The 19,333-nt window shown below is 38.8% G+C and overlaps 1 protein-coding gene across 3 annotated transcripts in view; it reads right to left on the bottom strand.

Moving 5' to 3' along the window:
* The window catches only part of msrab (methionine sulfoxide reductase Ab), a 30,505-nt gene extending 11,381 nt beyond the window's left edge, over window positions 1-19,124 (bottom strand). Inside the window, exons 1-5 of one of the 3 annotated variants that reach the window (XM_082142541.1) lie at window positions 18,918-19,124; window positions 11,609-11,677; window positions 10,364-10,483; window positions 6,991-7,095; window positions 4,818-6,208 (exon numbers count right to left, since the gene is read on the bottom strand). In XM_082142541.1, the coding sequence (XP_081998667.1) occupies window positions 5,979-6,208; window positions 6,991-7,095; window positions 10,364-10,483; window positions 11,609-11,677; window positions 18,918-19,089 (696 nt within the window). In that variant the 5' untranslated portion in view covers window positions 19,090-19,124 and the 3' untranslated portion in view covers window positions 4,818-5,978. Of the gene's footprint in view, window positions 1-4,817; window positions 6,209-6,990; window positions 7,096-10,363; window positions 10,484-11,608; window positions 11,678-18,917 lie in introns of those variants that run through there. The other 2 variants (XM_082142540.1, XM_082142542.1) reach the window with 2 other exon arrangements.
* Between the last annotated feature and the right edge of the window lie 209 nt (window positions 19,125-19,333).

Raw genomic sequence — 19,333 nt, 5'->3', positions numbered from 1 at the left:
GTTTTGCAGATTTGTTCTGTGGTGAGGGATTCTATTCAGGGGGTTGAATAGTTTTGAGACTGCAGAAGTCATTAAAAGTTGCATTTTCAGTTGAATTTAGGGAAACCCCTTGACACATTTGGTGTGTTGAGCTATTCCAATTACTTTTGTTTGATTAGTTCGTTGCAAATAGCTGAAAGTCTGTAAATTTTGCCAATAAACCTAATTTGCAATGGGGGAATAATTTCAATTGCAACTGTATTTATATCTTAAAAAAATATAAAATTTTGTGTTCCAAAGAAAAAAGTCATTCAAGTTTGGAACAACATGAGGGTGAGAAAATTATGACAGAATTTTAAAGGGATTGTTCACCCCAAAAATGATATCATTCCCATCAACTCTTATCATAAACTATAATTTTAAAAAGAATCTTCACATAGATCTTTTCCATAAAATGACAGTTAACTTGAGTTCATGGCCAATAGCTTTATTTAAGTATTCAAAATATAATCCTTAAATACCAAATCAATTATCAGCCTCTATTTTTTTATGATTACATTTTTTCAAGATTTTTCAATTTCAGTATTGGTTGATGATAATGAATTATATTACTTTATAAAACAGTATAATTTAATAATGCAGTTAAATATAGTCTTCAGCAAATCTCAAAACAAAAAAACTTTTCATGCTGTGCATTATAATGCTGTGATGTCCAAATTCACTTGTAGCGACTGATTTAAAATGACTGATTTAACTTTTCAAAGCAGTAGAGAATTTAGAAATTGGCCATTTATCCGTAATCAGAAGAACACAAATGACATGGATCACTTTTATGGTGAATCTTGTTGCGTGGAAAAAAATAACATGGTGGTTTGAAACAAGAAGAAGGTGAGTAAATAATCACAGATTTTTTATTTCTCTTTATATTGATATGGTGAACATCAGCAGTGTAGCTGGATTATAAAGCCCGTGGAATGACTCCAGAGATATCTCCACGTCTTTCAAAAGCAAAATTTTCACTGTCATATAAAATGTCAAACACGTGTCATACTGATGGCTCAGAATCTCAGTCGGATGGGTTTATTGCTTTACGCTTTTCGCGACCGAAGTGCCTCTCAGTGTCTGCGGATAAAACAACTTATTCTAACCACTGAGGAGGCTCAAATGTAAGCCAACAAGAAGACACACAAACAGTTTGGCTATTGTGTGTTTGTTTTCTAAGCTGATGGAAAATGTCCATATGTGTTTGTGAAGGTGCACGTGTGATGCTTTAGCAGGGTTTTGGGGAGAGTATGTTTGTGCATTTGAGCTTGTATGATGCAGGCTTATATGTGAGTGTGTATGTGTGTGAGGGGTTGTTCAGAGCACTGTTGTGTGTGCCCTGTGGGTACGGTGAAGCAGTGTGCGTGCGAGAGCAGCCAACTAAGAGGAATGGTGCAGAGCCGGGTCTATTTTTACACCTCTTATGTAACACACACACAACCTTGTTCTCTCACACACACACAAATTCCCTTTGCGAATAAAAATACATGTTTAAAATGTGTAGTAAATGTAATATGGTTTGTTAATACATGTGTGTTTGTTATTTTTAACATGTAGCCGCTAGTATTTGACTGATGAAAACATTTTTTTTTTATCAATTATACACCACAAATAATGCTCTCTTGCTCTCATTTTTCTTCCAGAAAAGAATAATCTATAAATTAAACACTAGATCCATAACTGTAAAATACTCTGTGGAAAACATAAATTGTTGCTTTTGGTATTCAAGGCCTAATGATGAAAAATTAAAACCTAAACTGAAGTGTGGAGGCCATGGCACAGTGGGTAGTGCACATGCTCATGACACTGAGAGCCATTGTGCTCACAGAAATGCAGGTTTGAATCTAGGCTGTCATATTCTGATCTCAATCCTTTTCTCTCTCCCTACACATTCCTTTCGCCATAATTTTAAAGGCAAATAGCCTGTAAAATAAAATAGCAATGCTACGGTTTTAAAGGTGCCTTTAGTCATTTTTGTTTATGTATGTTATGCTGGCCGTCATCTTTAGACTAGCTGTGTGGAACTATTAAATACTTGCAGTGATAATGTAATAGAAATTCATAATTTCATGAGTAAAAGTGGCCAAAAGCAGGTGGGTTACAGATATAAAGTGAGTTGTTTTTGTCTCAATATGTCAGCCCATACGAGGTGACCCGCATTTCAGAAAAATGTATTTAATGTATTTGAAAAAAGTCTCTTATGTTCACTAAGGCTGCCATTATTTGATAAAAAAAAAAAAAAACTCCTCCAGCAAAACCATGAAATATAAAAATTTTAAATAACCGTTTTCAATTAATAGGTTTACATTTTTATTAATTCCTGTACAGACAAAGCTGAATGTTCAGCAGTCAATACTCCAGTCTTCAGTCACTGTCACATGATCCTTCAAATATCACAATATGCTGATTTGGTGCTTTTTGATGAATAGAAAGTTTTTATTTGTAAAAGGCATTTATTTTTAACAAATAGATTTTTACTGCAAGCACCTTCAAAAAAACAAAAACAAAAATAAAACCCATCCAAATCGGTCCAAAATGCCTGAAAAATAAGCTCAGCTTCTTTATTTAAAGAAAACAATGTTTTCTTCCAGCAAATACTAGCCTTTTTTTCCCCATCCAACAGAAGAAGCATCTCTTCAACCGTTTCTCGTCTACTCTCCATAAATGACCTCTGTCAGCCCCTCCCCCCTATAGTTGATTGACAAACTGTAATGAGCCCCCCTCGTCGGGGAGAGGCAGGGGTCGAGGTCACCCCCCGAGAGGCACGTGCCCGTTGCAGACTGAACCCCAAAAAGAAGAGAGGGGGGGGGGGGGGGCCTTTTCTTTTCGTCCCATTTGGTGGCTTGTGCACAAAATGGTGTTCGTGAACCCAATAACCTTCGTTTTCCACGACAAATCAAGAGTGTTGCTGAGGGATTATGTAGATCCAAACAGTTTCGGCACATAATTAGCTTGTGTATTGATGTTTTGCTCTTCAAGGTTCAATATACATAGCAAACGTGTCAATCACAGGTTACACACTAAAGGCAGGTGGAAAATAAGATTTAACGTTTACAGGCCTGAAAGATTGTAGCTCAGCCTTTACATTTGAGCGCCTGCATCAGCCATCTTGTCTCTACCCCTTGAAGCGTGCATTAACGCATCTCTCTGACGCAGCAGCCACATAAATACTGCAAATCAAGAAAAAAAAACATGACACGATAAAAGATGAAAGTGGTAAGACAGAAAAACGAGGACAAAGAAGCAGAGAAACCCGCCCTCTTGCCTTTCACTGTTAGCGAAACGAGGGAGCGCGGGATGGCGGAACGAAGAAAGTGACTAAGAGATAAAAGCGGAGGGTAAGAATGAGGAGTCACTGCGGAAATGCTGATGGGATGATGGTGAGGGGGAGCGAAAGATGGAGGAGAGAAGGAGCTGGGGATGGGGGAGGAGAGGAGAGGAGAGGAGAAGAGAGAAGATAAGATGTTGTTATCCTGTAGACAGACTGAGAGCCCTGGGGTCCGCTGGGAATGGGGGGGGGGGGGGGGGGGGTGAAGGAGGGGGGGGGGGGTCTTTCTTAAACAAGGAAGTAACAAACTGCTGAGGCGATCAAGCGTGCGTGTGCGCGTTTCTCTCATGTGTGTGTTCGCACTGCACTTCTCCGTTCTATGGTTTGCCACAGGCGATAGAATTGTTACACTGGCTTCAGTCATTTCCTGTTCGTCAAATCCATCCAGGAACCCAATTATCCCGACTCGCCTCTCCCCACCCTCGGCTTCCTGTACTATCTTTGTCAGCACAGCCAGAGATGTAGCATGACGGCATGAAATACAGCCTATATTTTTAGAAAATGAGCGTAGGGTTTAAGGAAGCCACCACACGTTTTCAATACCATGACCTAAAGACTCTGCCAGAGCAAGTGTTGCTGGGTATAAGACGGGGGTACGAAGAGAAGCGTGCTGGGAGTGTTTGATTGGCTGTAGATGTTGCTATCCCAGCCGTGATTGGACGATTCCAAATCATCCTGCTGAAAGCAGAACCCTTTGAACTGTGAGACAGCAGCTGAATACACAGGTCTCCGTGCACAACGGGAACAATCGTGCATGTATGTATCCTATGAAACCTCACACATTTGCAGTTTCACACTATACATAGATGTCTACCCGTGATTCAGAGTAATGACGAACACACACACACACACGTGCACAGATTCATAGTTGATTTGATGTGAGCGTTCGGGTACGGACAAATGGAGTGTGCGTTAAGCATGCATGGATGAACAGCCTACAGAGACGTTCCCGATTCTAGACAGCCAATTGCAGTGCAGCGGCCTGCGCCAAAAAACACAATCTGACGCTTCTGTCACGCACATGGGCCATGCTCTTCATCCTGCTTCCCTACCCAAACTCCTGCAGGGTCGTGAAACACGGCCTAAAAATGCCAAACGGGACACAGCGACAAGTTCTGCTTTAGAAGATGCTCATATTTACAAAGTGCACATTTAAATGTCAATCCAGGTGAGTACGTTTCATACAAGCAGAAGACATGTTCTCACATGACTGTGAATATATGCGTTCATTGCCGATGGGTCACGATGGTCGACTAGTCTATCTAGATTCTCAACCAAGGGGCCAGGGATCACTTGGGATATATGAGGGAATTTCTAAAGTGTGATTTCTGGACATTGAAAAAAATCACGAAAATGTATAAAATCCTAAAAAGTAATGGTTAATTTTTATAATGAATATACATTTTGTACTTATGTCAAGCTTTAAAGTTTTTATTGGGTAGAAATTGCTATTCATGAGTAAAACATTTTTTTTTATAAAACTTCTAATCACAAATGACTATACAAGTCATGTATATTCCTTGGTGTACAAGTCTAAACCCTTTTGGAATTATATAATTTAATTATTTTAATTGTTATTTGGAATTGGAATAAAAGGCTGAAAGTTCTCTTTTTCGGTCTAAACTTCTTTTCTAAAATGCTATGTATCTCTATGTATACAACAACTTTTTAAGACACAGTGTCAAGTTAAAAACAGTTTAGCTTTAAAAAAATAATTTAAAAAACGCACCTTGAGACCTCTTCTCAGCGTTTTATTCTGTTGCGCTCTGTCTACCTGTTTTCTAACGCAAGAATGGATCTTATGCAAACACCCCCTAAGAAACACATCAGATCGGGTTGGGTAGACATCTCCCTAAGCCAGTCTAATTATACAAGACATCCATAAAGGGATAGTGCAACCAAAAATGAAAAGTCTGTCATCCAAATCTGATCCATTTCTATAATATATTTTTTTTCTTCCACACAATGAAAGTGTGGACAAAGTCAATAGGATTCAATGTTGTTTGGATATTATAAATATTCTTATTCAATGTTCTTTTTAAATATATTATTTTGTGTTCTGCACAAGAAAGTTATACAGGTTTGAAACAATATGATGGTGAGTAAATGATGAAAGATTAAAATTTTTGGTGGACTATCCCTTTAAGACCAGCTAGTCATTTAAATGTTCGGACAACCCACAGACTAATCGATTTTGAAAATATGTATCTGTACATCCCTTGTATTCTCATAGGTAAAGGAAAACAGAGCAAGGTAGATGTTTAATCACATTTGAAGGCCATTTCTGACAACTAACCCTGGCTTCTAGGAGTAATTTTCTACGCTCTACTTTCTGGGGCGTTCTGGCTGACAGGGTGACGGTGTTCCAAGTGACTTTTTAAAGTTCAAACACCTTCAGAACATGATGTGAATTAGAGAGCTGGCACAGAACCGAACACACAGGGTAATCATGTCAGCTCAAACTGATGATTTGACATATGAAAGAGTAGAAAATCACTCCATGGTCCTTAAAACCACACTCTGACTTTTAGGGGCGTCTTCAACTGGCAGATATATAGGCATGCATTACTGATCTCCAAATGGAATTTGTGTACCTTCCATGAAGAAAAAATACAAACAAGAAAAGTTATTACAGGGTCTGACTGAACGAACCACAGACGTCATATAAACTATTCAAGCAGAGACTGTAGTCCCACAGTGCAGCGATGAAGGAGAGCCGAAGAGTTGTGTGTGTGCGCTTCAGGTCCTCAGGGTCAGGCTTTATGAATGTTTCAGAGGAGTGTCTCTTCCTCTCTTCTCTCTCTGTTTTAGGGTGACTGAACACAGAGAGCCAAACAACAGCTTCATACTGCAGCCACACTGTTACATCAGACAGACAGATAGATAGATAGATAGATAGATAGATTTACATTTACATTTATGCATTTGGCAGACGCTTTTATCCAAAGCGACTTACATTGCGTTATCCTATACATTTATACATAGGTATGTGCAATCCCCTGGGATTGAACCCACAACCTTGCGTTGTTAACGCAATGCTCTTACCACTGAGCTACAGGAAAGCTACAGATAGATAGATAGATAGATAGATAGATAGATGAAATTTAAATCTATTTATGTGTCTGTTTGGGATCAGATACACACCAAGTCTCTCTGCTCAACTAATTAACTGAATGGAGTGAATTCATTTTTGCGTATTTATATATTGGGGTTTTGGGGTCTCATCTTTAGCGCTGGATTTCAGCAAGGCTGATTTATTCTCAAACGAAGACCTGAAGGACAACACAGACTGCAAATATCAGCTGTGTGTTCAGGATTGGGACTGTTTCCAGTGGATTGGAGGAATAGGTGACGCTTGCACTAATGCACACATGCACAATGTCTCTTTTCCTCTCATGGCTGAATTGGTCTCAGACACATTAACATAGCCAGTCTGAGGCTGTTCCAATTCCCGCAAGATCATCCTGACCATCCAGCAGACACACATGCACAGGGCATTGTGAACAGACAGATGCAGCCATGTTTTAACCTCATGAGGCCGTTTGCTTTTGGACCACTGCATCTCACACCCAGGGGTCTTTCTATGGACATCTGTGTGAGTGAATGTTTGTAGATGTGAGGGAATAGGTGTGTTTGTTTACCTTGAGTGGGGTCATGGCTCTCCCAGAAGACTTTGAGAAGTTTCTCTAAGCTGACATCTTTAGGAGAGAAGACCACTCGCACTACTTCTGTGTGCCCCGTTAGACCTAAAGATATGGCAGGAAAAAGAAGTAACGCACAAATAGAACTGGGCAATTGTTGAGTGATTTTGCAGTCTATATTAAATTATGGCTATAGAAAAGGATGTTAAAGGGTTAGTTCACCCAAAAATGAAAATTCTGTCAGTAATTACTCACCCTCATGTTGTTCCAACCCCGTAAGACCTTCGTTCATCATCAGCACACAAATTAATAATAATAATAATATTAATAATACATTTTATTTATTTGGCGCCTTTCTGGACACTCAAGGTCGCCTAATATATCTAAAAATTAAGATATTTCTGATTAAATCTGAGAGCTGGATCACTCCTCCATAGGCTTCTAAGGCATTATAACTTGCTGGACCAGAAAATGTATTAAAGACATCGTTAATATAGTCCAAGTGACTACAGTGGCTCAATCTTAAGTTTATAAAGCGACGAGAATACTTTTTGTGCGCAAAAACAAAACAAAAATAACGACTTTACTCCACTATTCATTTCCTTCTCTCTGGGCCTCGTTTTTTCACGTAGTATAACTGCGCAGCGCATCTGTGTTGTACGTCACACGTAGGCTCACTGTATTGGCCGACGCTGGTCATGTGTGTGATGCGTGTGACGTACAACACAGAAACGCTGCGCAGTTATACTACGTGAAAAAACGTCCAAAAAGTTTTGTTTTGTTTTTGCGCACAAAAAGTATTCTCGTCGCTTTATAAACTTAAGATTGAGCCACTGTAGTCACTTGGACTATATTAACGATGTCTTTAATACATTTTCTGGGCCAGCAAGTTATAATGCCATAGAAGCCTATGGAGGAGTGATCCAGCTCTCAGATTTAATCAAAAATATCTTAATTTGTGTTCCGAAGATGAACGAAGGTCTTACGGGGTTGGAACAACATGAGGGTGAGTAATTACTGACAGAATTTTCATTTTTGGGTGAACTAACCCTTTAAGTATTTTAATGACTCTTTTATTGTCTATTAAGTTTTTTTACAGAACATTTTAAAGGGGACATACCATGAAAATCTGACTTTTTCCATGTTTAAGTGCTATAATCGGGTCCCCGGTGCATCTACCAACCCAGAAAACGTGAAAAGTGACAACCCCGTAACTTTGTTTTAGTAAGCTTTTCTCGTCAAGTATGTCAAAAAATAAGCCAATCAGATTTCACTCCCCTTCTGACGTAGGAAGGGGATCTTATTATAATATTACCGCCCCTTAATCTGCAAGTTTCCACCCACGGTGCCGCCATTTGGTTTTCGCATAATTCGCAAGTGACAACAGTGTAACCAGGTCTAACACAATGGCAAAGGTTCGAGCAAAGCACGCAAACTGTTCTGTCGTTGGCTGCACAGACAAGCACAAACACTATTTGATTTGCTCACACCCAAAAAGGGGCAAATATGAAAAGCTATAATAAATGATCTGGCTTTTTGAGAAAATTTTGAGCTAAATTTTCACTGACACATTCTGGGGACACCATAGATTTATATTACATCTTGTGAAAGGGGGCATAATATGTCACCTTTAAAATGAAATGATTAAATATTCTTCGGTGTGCTCATTTAATTCACAAAATAAAAAAGTATATTAATAATGACATATCAAATATCATTAAAAGGCAAAAAAATATAGAAAATTATTTTCAGCTACATTACACAATCACTGAACAAATATTCACAAAAAAACAATACCATTCATCTCACAAAGACATTAAAACATTTAAAAAATAATATTTAGCAATGATGCATTAAAGGGATAGTTCACCCAATAATGAAAATTAGCCCATGATTTACACATCCTCAAGCCACCCGAAGTGTATATGACATTCTTCTTTCAGACGAATACAATCGGAGTTATATAAAAAAATGTACTGCCTCTTCCAAGCTTTATAATGGCAGTGAATGACCATTTATTAAGTCCATAAAAGTGCATCCATTCATGATAAAAGTGCTCCACACGGCTCTGGGGGGTAAATAAAGGCTTTCTGAAGCAAAGTGATGTGTTCGTGTAAGAAAAATATCCATATTTAAAACTTTATCAACTAAAATAACAAGCTTCCGGCAGATGGCCTACGCAAGTCGACTTACGCTAAAAACGTAACACTTGACGATGTATGATGTAGGATGTAGGTGTAGCGTCAAGCTTTGACACCTATCGCGGTTCAACCAAACAGGGTTGGGCAACAAACTCAAGCTCCTCCGACATTTCTCTTTAAAAATTCTCGTTTTAGAATTTTAATTCGTGACTGGTGTTTTGTTTTGCTCTATCCTCTGCACTTCTGCCACCTAGGATGGCTTGAGGGTGAGTAAATCATGGGATAATTTTCATTTTTGGGTGAACTATCCCTTTAAACTGAGCATAAGAGACAGTAAAGAAATGTATAGAAATATTTATATTTCAAATAAAGTAGAATCCTGAAAAAATCATGGCTTCCATATTTCAATATTACTATTTTTGATAAAATAAATGCAGTCTTGGTGAACAAAAGAGACTTCTTTCAAAACATTTTAAACATTAACTGACTTAGTACGGTACAGTAAGTGTATTTGATTGTATTTCTTGTGGTTATGATACCGATTAACTTCATGAACTGTCCTAAAGCAGATCTCACAAAGTCTTAAACTTTAATTCAAGAACAATATTAGGCACACAAAAAAAGCACAATGATCATTTATAATTTCATAAAATAATAAATAATAATAAAACCATAATTTCAAGCTTTTAAGCATAAACCTTCAAAAGGTTTTTAAGATCATGAGAACCATTCTGTCAAATGAATCCGAACTTTTGACTGGTACTCAAACACCATGCACTTACTGTGCAAAACTGTATCTGCATATGTGTTTGCTACTCTTACAAATAACACAGCCTGTCTACATATTAACCCAAACACCCAACACAGTTCTGACATCTGCAGGTCTTCTCCAAACTACACACTTAAAAGAGAATGTGTGTGTGAAGCCAACCCTCTGCAGAGCTGCAGTCAGAACCTTCTCACTGGGACCAGTTGAGAAACTGCAACATCACAGCTGCATCCCTCCCTCCATTTCATCTCTTCTGAACTGTCTGGCTACAAGTAGGTCATACAGAGGAAGGGGGAAGGGCTGCGGATCTGGGAGAGAGCAGTGCACTCTGGGTAGTTCACTGCAGATGAAGGGAATGTTTTGGTGAAGGCTGCAGCAAAGCATTAATTTAGGTACAATGAAGCTGCTGATGGCCTTACGGTTCGGAAACCTCTTTGATATGGGAACGAACAGTTAGACTCACCTGAACACACCTCATGGTAGGTGGGGTTAGGTGTGAAGCCCCCAGCATAGCCCACTTGTGTAGAAAACACACCAGGAATCCTCCAGAAGCGCCTCTCTGCTCCCCAAAAACATCCCATACCTGGACAGAAATGGGACAGACATTAAATGCCAAATAATTATAGGATTGACTTAAAAAGAGACAAAATTGTCTTTTTGGTTCCACTACAAAGCCTTCCTAACTACAGCTGTTTGACATTAAACAAAAGTCAAATTCAGACACTGTTGATACCTCCCAAAAAATGATAGATAAAACCTCAAAATGGCATTTTAATATTATAATATTTTTATTTTCATATAATTTTTTTATCTAATTTTATTTTTGTGCTTATTAGAGTATAACCTTTTAGCATAGTCCCATGCTAACATCAATCTCAACTGGAATCAACTGCAAGCTTTAGATGCTTTGTGTGAAAAGCAATTATTCATGTGTGTGACCGTTGAGAAAGTAATGGTCTATGTACAGCACTTACATTACAGTTCAAAAGTTAAGATTTTGAAAGAATAAGATAATACTTTTATTTAGCAAGAATGCATTAAATTGATCAGATGTGACAGCAAAGACACTTAAAATATAACAAAACATTTCCATTTCAAATAAATGCTGTTCTTTTAATTAACTTTCTATTTATCAAATAATTATGAAAAAATGTATCACATTTTTTCCACAAAAATATTAAACACCAACTGTTTTTAACTGATAATAATAAGAAATATTTCTTGAGCACCAAATCAGCATATTACAATGATTTCTGAAGGATCATGACACTGAAGACTTAGTTAGCTTAGCCATCACTGGAATAAATTACATTTTATTAAATTTAATTTACATTTTAAATTAAAATAGAAAACAGTTGTTTTAAATTGTAATAACTTAGGAATTTCCTTTGAACAGTAGTGTATACGGTTCCATTTCAGTTAGAATGCTGTCTTAGATGCTGTCTATGTAGGCAGCTTACTAGGTCTTGGAACAGAACTACTGTTCTGTATCAATTGATTCTGTTCATTTAAAGTGGCTCTTAGCCACATTTTTATTGGCTCAGGAAATCAAGAGGAGAGAGGGGGAGAAATTAGATAGGAACATGACCCAACCTGGACTCAAACCCAGGCTTCCCATGAGCCACCACTCTGACACAAGTGGTACTTTAAGAAGCAATGTATTAATTGCACCCAAGGATGTCTGGAATATGATCTTCTCCAAACTCACCAAACATGATCATCTCCATGCCGTCAGGAAATGGTTCCACTGTGGGGTTCCCAATGGCGGTGTGCTTTACTGCAGAAACATAGGCGAGAGAAACACAGCAATATAAATGTTGTGTTATCAATGGGGTGTACGTGTGCACAAGGTGGCGCTGTTCCAGATGGTGGGACTGTCAGACTGGTTTCTGTGGTGAGGATTATTGCAGATTTGCCTGGTCTGCTCAGGCTAAGCTGAATCAGTGCTGCTGTTTCTGCAGTGGGAGACACTTAGCCGATTACACTGCTGTACCTCCCCCACCCAACACACACACACACACCCCTCTAAACCATCCAGAGAAGGTCACAAACCATGAGTGACGTGAACGCATTGGAAGGAGACAACACCAGCTCTCTGAAAGCCCTACAGAACGACCTGCAGTGGATTAGGCCACAGGGAGAAAAAAAGAGGGTGGACAAACAAAATGTTTCCTGAGTTGGATGGATGAGGCCAACTGTGCCATACTGGAATTAGAGCAGTAAAGAGGAAGAGAAAAGGGGCACAGATGTGGGGAGGATTAGAGCTAAGAAGACTGAAGTGATTTACCACCTAAATCTCCAGGCAGCAAAGGATAGTGGTTTACACACAGCGCACTAATATTAGCATATGGATGAAGAGATGTGTCATGGCCCCACAAACAAACACACACAATAGTGCATTTAGGGCAACATGCACCCCATTCCCCCTTTAATCTTCCTAAAGTTTAGACTATATATATGATAATGACCTGAATACTGAAAATCTGTCCATTACTGATTGCAAAAGCTCGGTATGAAAGTTAGCCTCTAAAAACTCTAAGTATTAAACTTTGGCTGCGGACATGAATGATGCCTCAATTTTGTGGCTTGCTAAGGAGAGGTGTGCTATTACTTTTCTAAGACTTCAGATTTTTTCCTGACGGACATAAATGTGTGAAGCAAACCCTTAAAATGTGCATTGAAGAAGGAACCCAAGCCATTTCTAGAAACCAGAACATAATAGAGACTTAGGGGTGGGTACCTTTGATTTAGGGCAGTAAGCAACCAGCTAGCAATGACATTTTGCAAGGATAATAACATCTCACATTTTGTTCAGAAAATTTAAAAATTGAGAATCTATAGAGGTACAAACCTATATATTCTCAAAATCTACTAGTAAGTGGGTTGTCTGAATGACTAGTCAACTAATCGGAAGCCCTGAACAATTACATTTTTAAACAATTAAACATTGAAACAATTAATTGAGGTTTTCTGAGCCCAATCAGGCTATTTATTTATAGGTTTTTGCATTCAAAATCAGCTAGATGTAGTGCAATGGAATGTAACAGACTTTTTCATTTTGACACAGGCCCTGTTTACGACTGCTATCAGTATTTTCATTGATCCGATTCCAATGGATGACAAGTGTAAACGGGGTCTAAAACGTTTTGAGCTAGTTCTCTTTTAAATAAAAGACTACTCTTAGCCTACTTAACTAATACGCAATCCTTGTGGGACGTGTTGTGTAAGATAGCCCACCAAGCAATTCAAACTTCGCTGCTTTGTGCTAAAACGCATGGATTGCATTTAAAATCGCAGATTCCTTTTCCGTTTTATTCGCTTCCTTTCCTGATCGGACATAATCCACATAACATGGGACTAATATTCTTACTATACGTAATCCAAGTAAGACAGTGGATCACTGAAAACACATCTTAATATCAGGTGGAAACAGGGCCATGGTGTCTTAAAAACACTTTTGACAAGATGCTCAAGTAATAAAACAGACTGTAAGACGTGACGCAATAGCCAAAGATATATTGCTGTCTGTTACACCAGTGCTTTAAAGGGACTTTAAAGTAGCAAAACACTCACTTAGAGGGTTTACCCGTGCAGATAACAGCTTAAGCACAGCATGCTAATTAAACAGTGTGATCTTTTTCCCAAACCAGTTCAACGCAAACTCTACTCCACAGCTGATCCTAAATGTCACTGGTCATGTCAATCACAGCTGATTGCCAACACTACGCTAACAACTAACCCCTAACCATACCCGTCCTACACCCTAATCTTACATAGATAGTTCACCCAAAAATGAAAATTCTGTCATAATTTACTCACAGTTGATGGTAGCCACTGACTTCCATAGTATGGGAAAAAAATACTATGGCAGTCAATGGCTTCCGTCAACTCTTTGGTAACCAGCATTCTTCAAAATATCTTATTTTGTGTCCAACAGAAGAAATAAACTAATACAGGTATAGAACAATTTGAAAGTGAGTAAATGATGACAGAAATTTAGATTTTGGGTGAACTACCCCTTTTAACCAATAAAATTTGCTGCAGTGAGGGAAACGGTTTGGGGGGGGGGGGGGGGGGGGGGTATGCTAATTAAACCATTGCCACTACAAAATAAAATAAACCCATATAAACTTGCCAGTTGTTAGATGACAAGTTGATACTGAATTCTATTATCCATTGGCACTGCATCCACAGGACATGCAGGCCAGAATTAAAGCACAAAGTGTGTTTGGTTTCTTTTGCTAAACTTTAACCTGTTTTGCACACTGAGCATATTTAACAACAAAGAACGCTGTTTAACATACAAGGAAATGAGATGACAAGAAAACAACTGAGAGACAAAGACAGGCAGGCAAAAGCCATGCTACCAAATCAAGATAAAAAGAGCTGCCTGTTTTGTCACCTTGACAAGCAAAGCTTTCTTTTCTTCTTGTCGAAGTGAGGACTTGTGCATCACACACCTCTACAGTCACATTTGCCAAATCTCACTATGTTCGAACAGACCACCTGGCACTGACCTGCCAGCCAAGCGTACAATTATGCCATTTCTAATTTCTGCGAGGGAGGATCTGAAAAGAAAAGAAGAAAAAAAAAAACATTTTCCAAATAAAAAAAGGTGAGAATTGGAAGATAAATGAATTTCAGAGTGAGTGATGAAGACAGGAATGGGCAGAGGAATAAAAGCGAGGGATGCGCAACAGATTAGAGCAGCGGAAATAAGGAGCTACACGTTTTTTTGTCTTTCATTCCTTCGTTCCTTTTGGCAGCAGATGAACACACAGTCGCTCAATCCAGTGAAGAAAAAAAATAACGTAACAAACAAACTGGAATGAAGTGAACCTAGCCAAGAACACGCCAACATAACCAACATCCACAAAAGCTCTGGCACCGCAAACCTAGTGTTTTCTCTCTCTACCATTCTCCAACCTCCTCCCTTCACCTTCCCATAATGCCTTTCTCTCTCTCTCTCCCTGTTCTATCTATCTCTCTCTCACACACTCACACACCAACCACAGCAGTGGGTATTTCTCCCGAGGAGCTCTGGCATGGCTCCAGGAGGTGCCAGTCTGCCTCCTTTAACAGTGCCCCGTGACTGTGCCAAAAGACGCCTTCGCCAACACCACAACACCTTACCAACCGCTCTGCCGAAAAAAGGACAGCGAAAACAAAAGGGAAAAAAGAGGAAAAAAGAAAGTGAGGCAAAGGAAGGCGGGTGAGGCTGACAAAAGAATCAGAAGAGGACTTTTTTATTGGAGCGGCAAGATTGGAAAAAGGACCTTTCTTCTCCAAAACTTTTATTAGAAAGGACCTAATTTGGGGTGAATTGTGTTCCGGCAAACAGAAGAAATAGCAATAGCCTTGTCAAATATCAGAAATCGCGCAGAATCGCAACACTATTTCTCAGGGTATTGCATGTGTTTCCTGCAAAGTCTGCCCATCCATCATCATGGCATTGGAATGACCCTTCACAATCCCTCCACACAACAACTTTCTCGTGACCCAAGGACCTAATGTTCATCTGGACTATTACAACACGTTTCTGTTGTCAACGGTGCCGCCGACGCTTTTGAAAGGAATACTTGTCCTCTGTAACATTGGCATATGGATGAATTGTGATTGCCTGGATGCATATCACTGGTGTTGGATCTAGGACTCCATGTTTACTTTGTTGCACCTCGGTCTTTGCAGTCGCTCAAATGTTACTAACATACAAGACATGACGCAAACATTATTAGATTTTGGTTGCAAAATTCAGACAACTCAAAGTCACAAAAGAATCAATCGCATCGACAGTAGGTTTTCAAACAATTGGAAAAGATTTCACTATTCGTAACCCCACTTAAATCCTATTATAAACGCAACTAGTAAGGTGAAATATTGATTGATTCCACGTCCAAGCAAATTTTATTGATGGTAAAACATGTCTCCTGCTTCAAGTATGATTATATAAACAAATATACTGTGGAGAAAAGGTCTATATTGTGTGTGGAGGCCTACCTGCTGAGTTTATGACCCTGAATTTGAAGAAAAAATCAAAGCAATATCAGTCTAAAAGTGTCTTAACCAACTGGTCTTCACGTTCTTGTTAAACATGGCATATTCAAGACCATTTCTGTTGGAACGCAACATAACCACCTCATGCTGGGTCAACTTCAATCAGCTGAGACACCGGAGTCACCGACAAGTTCAAGTGCCTGTATGTCCCCTGGAGGCGACTGCTGATGCATTCATACCATACTTTCTATTCAAACCTGTATCCAAGCAACCATTTCCGGTTGCTATGGTGAAGAATGCCCCCCCCCCCCCCCCACCCCCACCCCCCATCACTACAGTTTGCAAGATAGTGCACTTAATCTGTGGAACACCTCCAGCATTCTGATGCCCGAGACAAAACATAAGCTAACATAATACAGTTGTAGAAGACAGTATTTTCAGAACCTAAGCAAACAAATGTCAACTTTCTGAATGACTTGATGATGCTAAATCGAAGTATTGTAATGCCTGTATAAAAGTCTTCACAGATGAACGGATAGCTTTACTCAGCATGAAGACCCCAATAATATAGTCTTTATAGTCTAATCTAGAGGTTTTCAAAAAATGACAGAAAGCTCATGATTTATACTGACAGGTCAGTGTATTGTAAACTAAGGTTTTGGAATCTCAGCCACTAACTCAAAGGTTACGGTTTCAATCTCAGGAAGGGGAAGCTCAGGATCTGGAGAGCTACTTTGATTTCAGTTTTACTCCTTTCACCACTGTGCCCTTGAGCAAAGCTCTTAACTACAACCTGTTCACGACGGACCGAGCCTCCTATTTGTGTATTCAATGTTGTTTTGGATAAAAAGCATGTGCTTAATACTTCTATCTATGTGGGGGTGATGGAAAACCAATAGCAGTCATCCAGACACTCTTTACAGAAATTGTTTCGTCGCCAAGGTCACATGAAATTGCTCTTTAATGGCACTGATGTAGAATGCGCATTATTTCAGAGGATATACACACAATAAAAGAATAATAAGGCCTATTTGAATCACACATAATGCTAGTAAAGTGATTACATACTACAACACCAAAAACGATTTTTTCAGAGATTTCATTTGATGACATCAAATGAAATGCATATTTTGACGTCACATTTAAATACACTGCTAATAAAGACATTTAAATAGAGAGGCGTGACTGTGGCGATGACATCAGTAAATTTTCTCAGGCTGTGCCAGCATGGCAACAGCAGGTAAGGTTTGATCATCCTCCCCAAAACCCTGTTCCACCCCCCATGGATGCAGAGGCCCGGAAGCTTCCGCCATGCCGTGACAGCGAGCTGCTTCGACAGAAGGGCCGGGAACGCGTGACGGGGGCGGAGCTTTCATGCGCATAATGCACAGATGGGCCCCTGGACACTGCTAGGGCACCAGAACTCCCAGGATGCACCAGGCCAGCAAAACTGTCATGGTTATATCTGAAGGCACAGTCACCTGATTTATTGTTTGTTGGTGGTAATATAGTTTCGTTTATTGTTTACAGTGAGGAACTCCACAACCATTTTTGGAATAAGGGCAGAGAGTGCCTACTAGTCAACTGTGCCGAGTTTTACTCTAAAAAGACAAGAACTCAGTCCTGCCAAGTAAGCCAAGAACTGATGCATTTTTTATGACCCCTTTCATCTAACCGTAGCAGAGTATCAGACATGTAAAATAAGTGAATGTGGGCTTCACTAGCACACTAAATGTTTATTTCTGAACCGTTTTAATGCTGCTTCTCATCAAATCATCCCAGCCTAATGAGAGTTTGACGTCACTGAGAATCAATCAAATATCCAAAAGAGACATTTTCTCATTATTCTGTTTTTAGTCACTATGCTTTTGCTGACAAAAAGAAAAACATTTAGTTTTTTTTTTTTTTGCCTTATTAATCTTTCCTATGGTAACCATAGTTTTGACTTTATTTACTACAGGTCAGCTATTGTTTCTGGGTCATTTCTACAATTTACAATTTTTTATGTCCTCAATACAAATTGACATTAATAATATTAAATTTCAATAGATTCTAATTCTAACGGGTAACTTTAACGGGTAAGAAGTTAGGCACACTTTTGCCTAAACATTTTTTTTAAATAATGAAAAAAATAATTTTTTACATTATTAATACTAATAGTGAAGTAGTTTTGAGTTACTGTCAATCGTTCTATGTTAATCTAAATACTTGTAAATAAATAAATAGATACATAGATTTTGGTGGTATGCAGATTTTACTTGGTTTACTTCCCAACAATATCTTATAAGACGATGGCAATAATGTGATGAAAGTCATGTAAAATGAAGTGAGATCTGTTTAAATGTTATTCTAATAACTTTAAAAACCATATGTTACTGTTAATTTGGTGTTTTGTCTACCCATTTATGGTATGGAGCTTTAAATATATATAGACATTAGGCTATATGAAATAACAGTTATATCTAAAAAAATGAAGTATCAAATAAGATTGAAGGACAAATTATCTCTCGATTATTAAAAAAAAGTGTAGAAGTAAAGAAGTAGCCTATATTTTAGTTTATTAATTCTATTAGGGTATATAAAAAAATATAAAACATTAAAAAATAAAGATACAAGTTTCAAAACCCAAAAGGATATAGCAAAATATTTGCTACCAAATTACAATAAAAATGTGGTAACTTGCCACCTCTTCCATCAGAAAAAAATATATTAACATTACACAAAATGACAGAACATGGAATAATTCTACACTACACTGAATTAAGGACATTTTATATTAATTTATTGTGAAGTAACTTTAATTGTGGCATTATTCGGAATTTAGGTTACTATGGTTTTTGTTTGAATGCGGAAGTTGTCGTCTAATACAACTGGCCTGATGTCCCGGATGTAATGTGCCACATGAGAGTTTATTCTATGAGAAACGCACGAGTGTCACATCCACCTGCTTTTACATCAGTGTCCCTTCACATGTGACATGACCCGCTGCGTGGCAGCCGAATTTCACGAAAGACAGAATTTACCTGCCACGACCATTTTCTCCTCCCTGCCCTTCAGTGAGCGCTCTTTGGCGATCAAAACGCTCTTGTTTGCCATATTGAGCTGAGCGACTGTCACGCGCAGATCGAGCTGCAGGACGATGACGATGAGGATGATGATGATGGCCGTGTGCGCTCCCGTTGCAGAAATAAACATGTCCGCGCGGGCGCCATAGAGCTGAAGGAGGAGTGAGGGGACAGCCTCGCCCACCTCATGAATATTCATCAAGTGATGGGGGACTTCGCCAGATGAATATTAACTAGCCAGAGGTTAATGTGACTTTGCCACAAAAGCCTCCCGTGCGGTATGTGCGGGTAAGAAATTGAATTAAAATAAATATCCACATTAAGATAGCAGTTCGGCATGCAAATGAGCGTCACTACGTCTGCCGGCATAGCAA

The sequence above is a fragment of the Leuciscus leuciscus genome, assembly GCF_965113295.1.
Source record: "Leuciscus leuciscus genome assembly, chromosome: 17".
Taxonomy (NCBI): Eukaryota; Metazoa; Chordata; class Actinopteri; order Cypriniformes; family Leuciscidae; genus Leuciscus; species Leuciscus leuciscus.
Note: the sequence above shows the minus strand (reverse complement) of the source record. Positions and strands in the feature narration are given on the sequence as shown.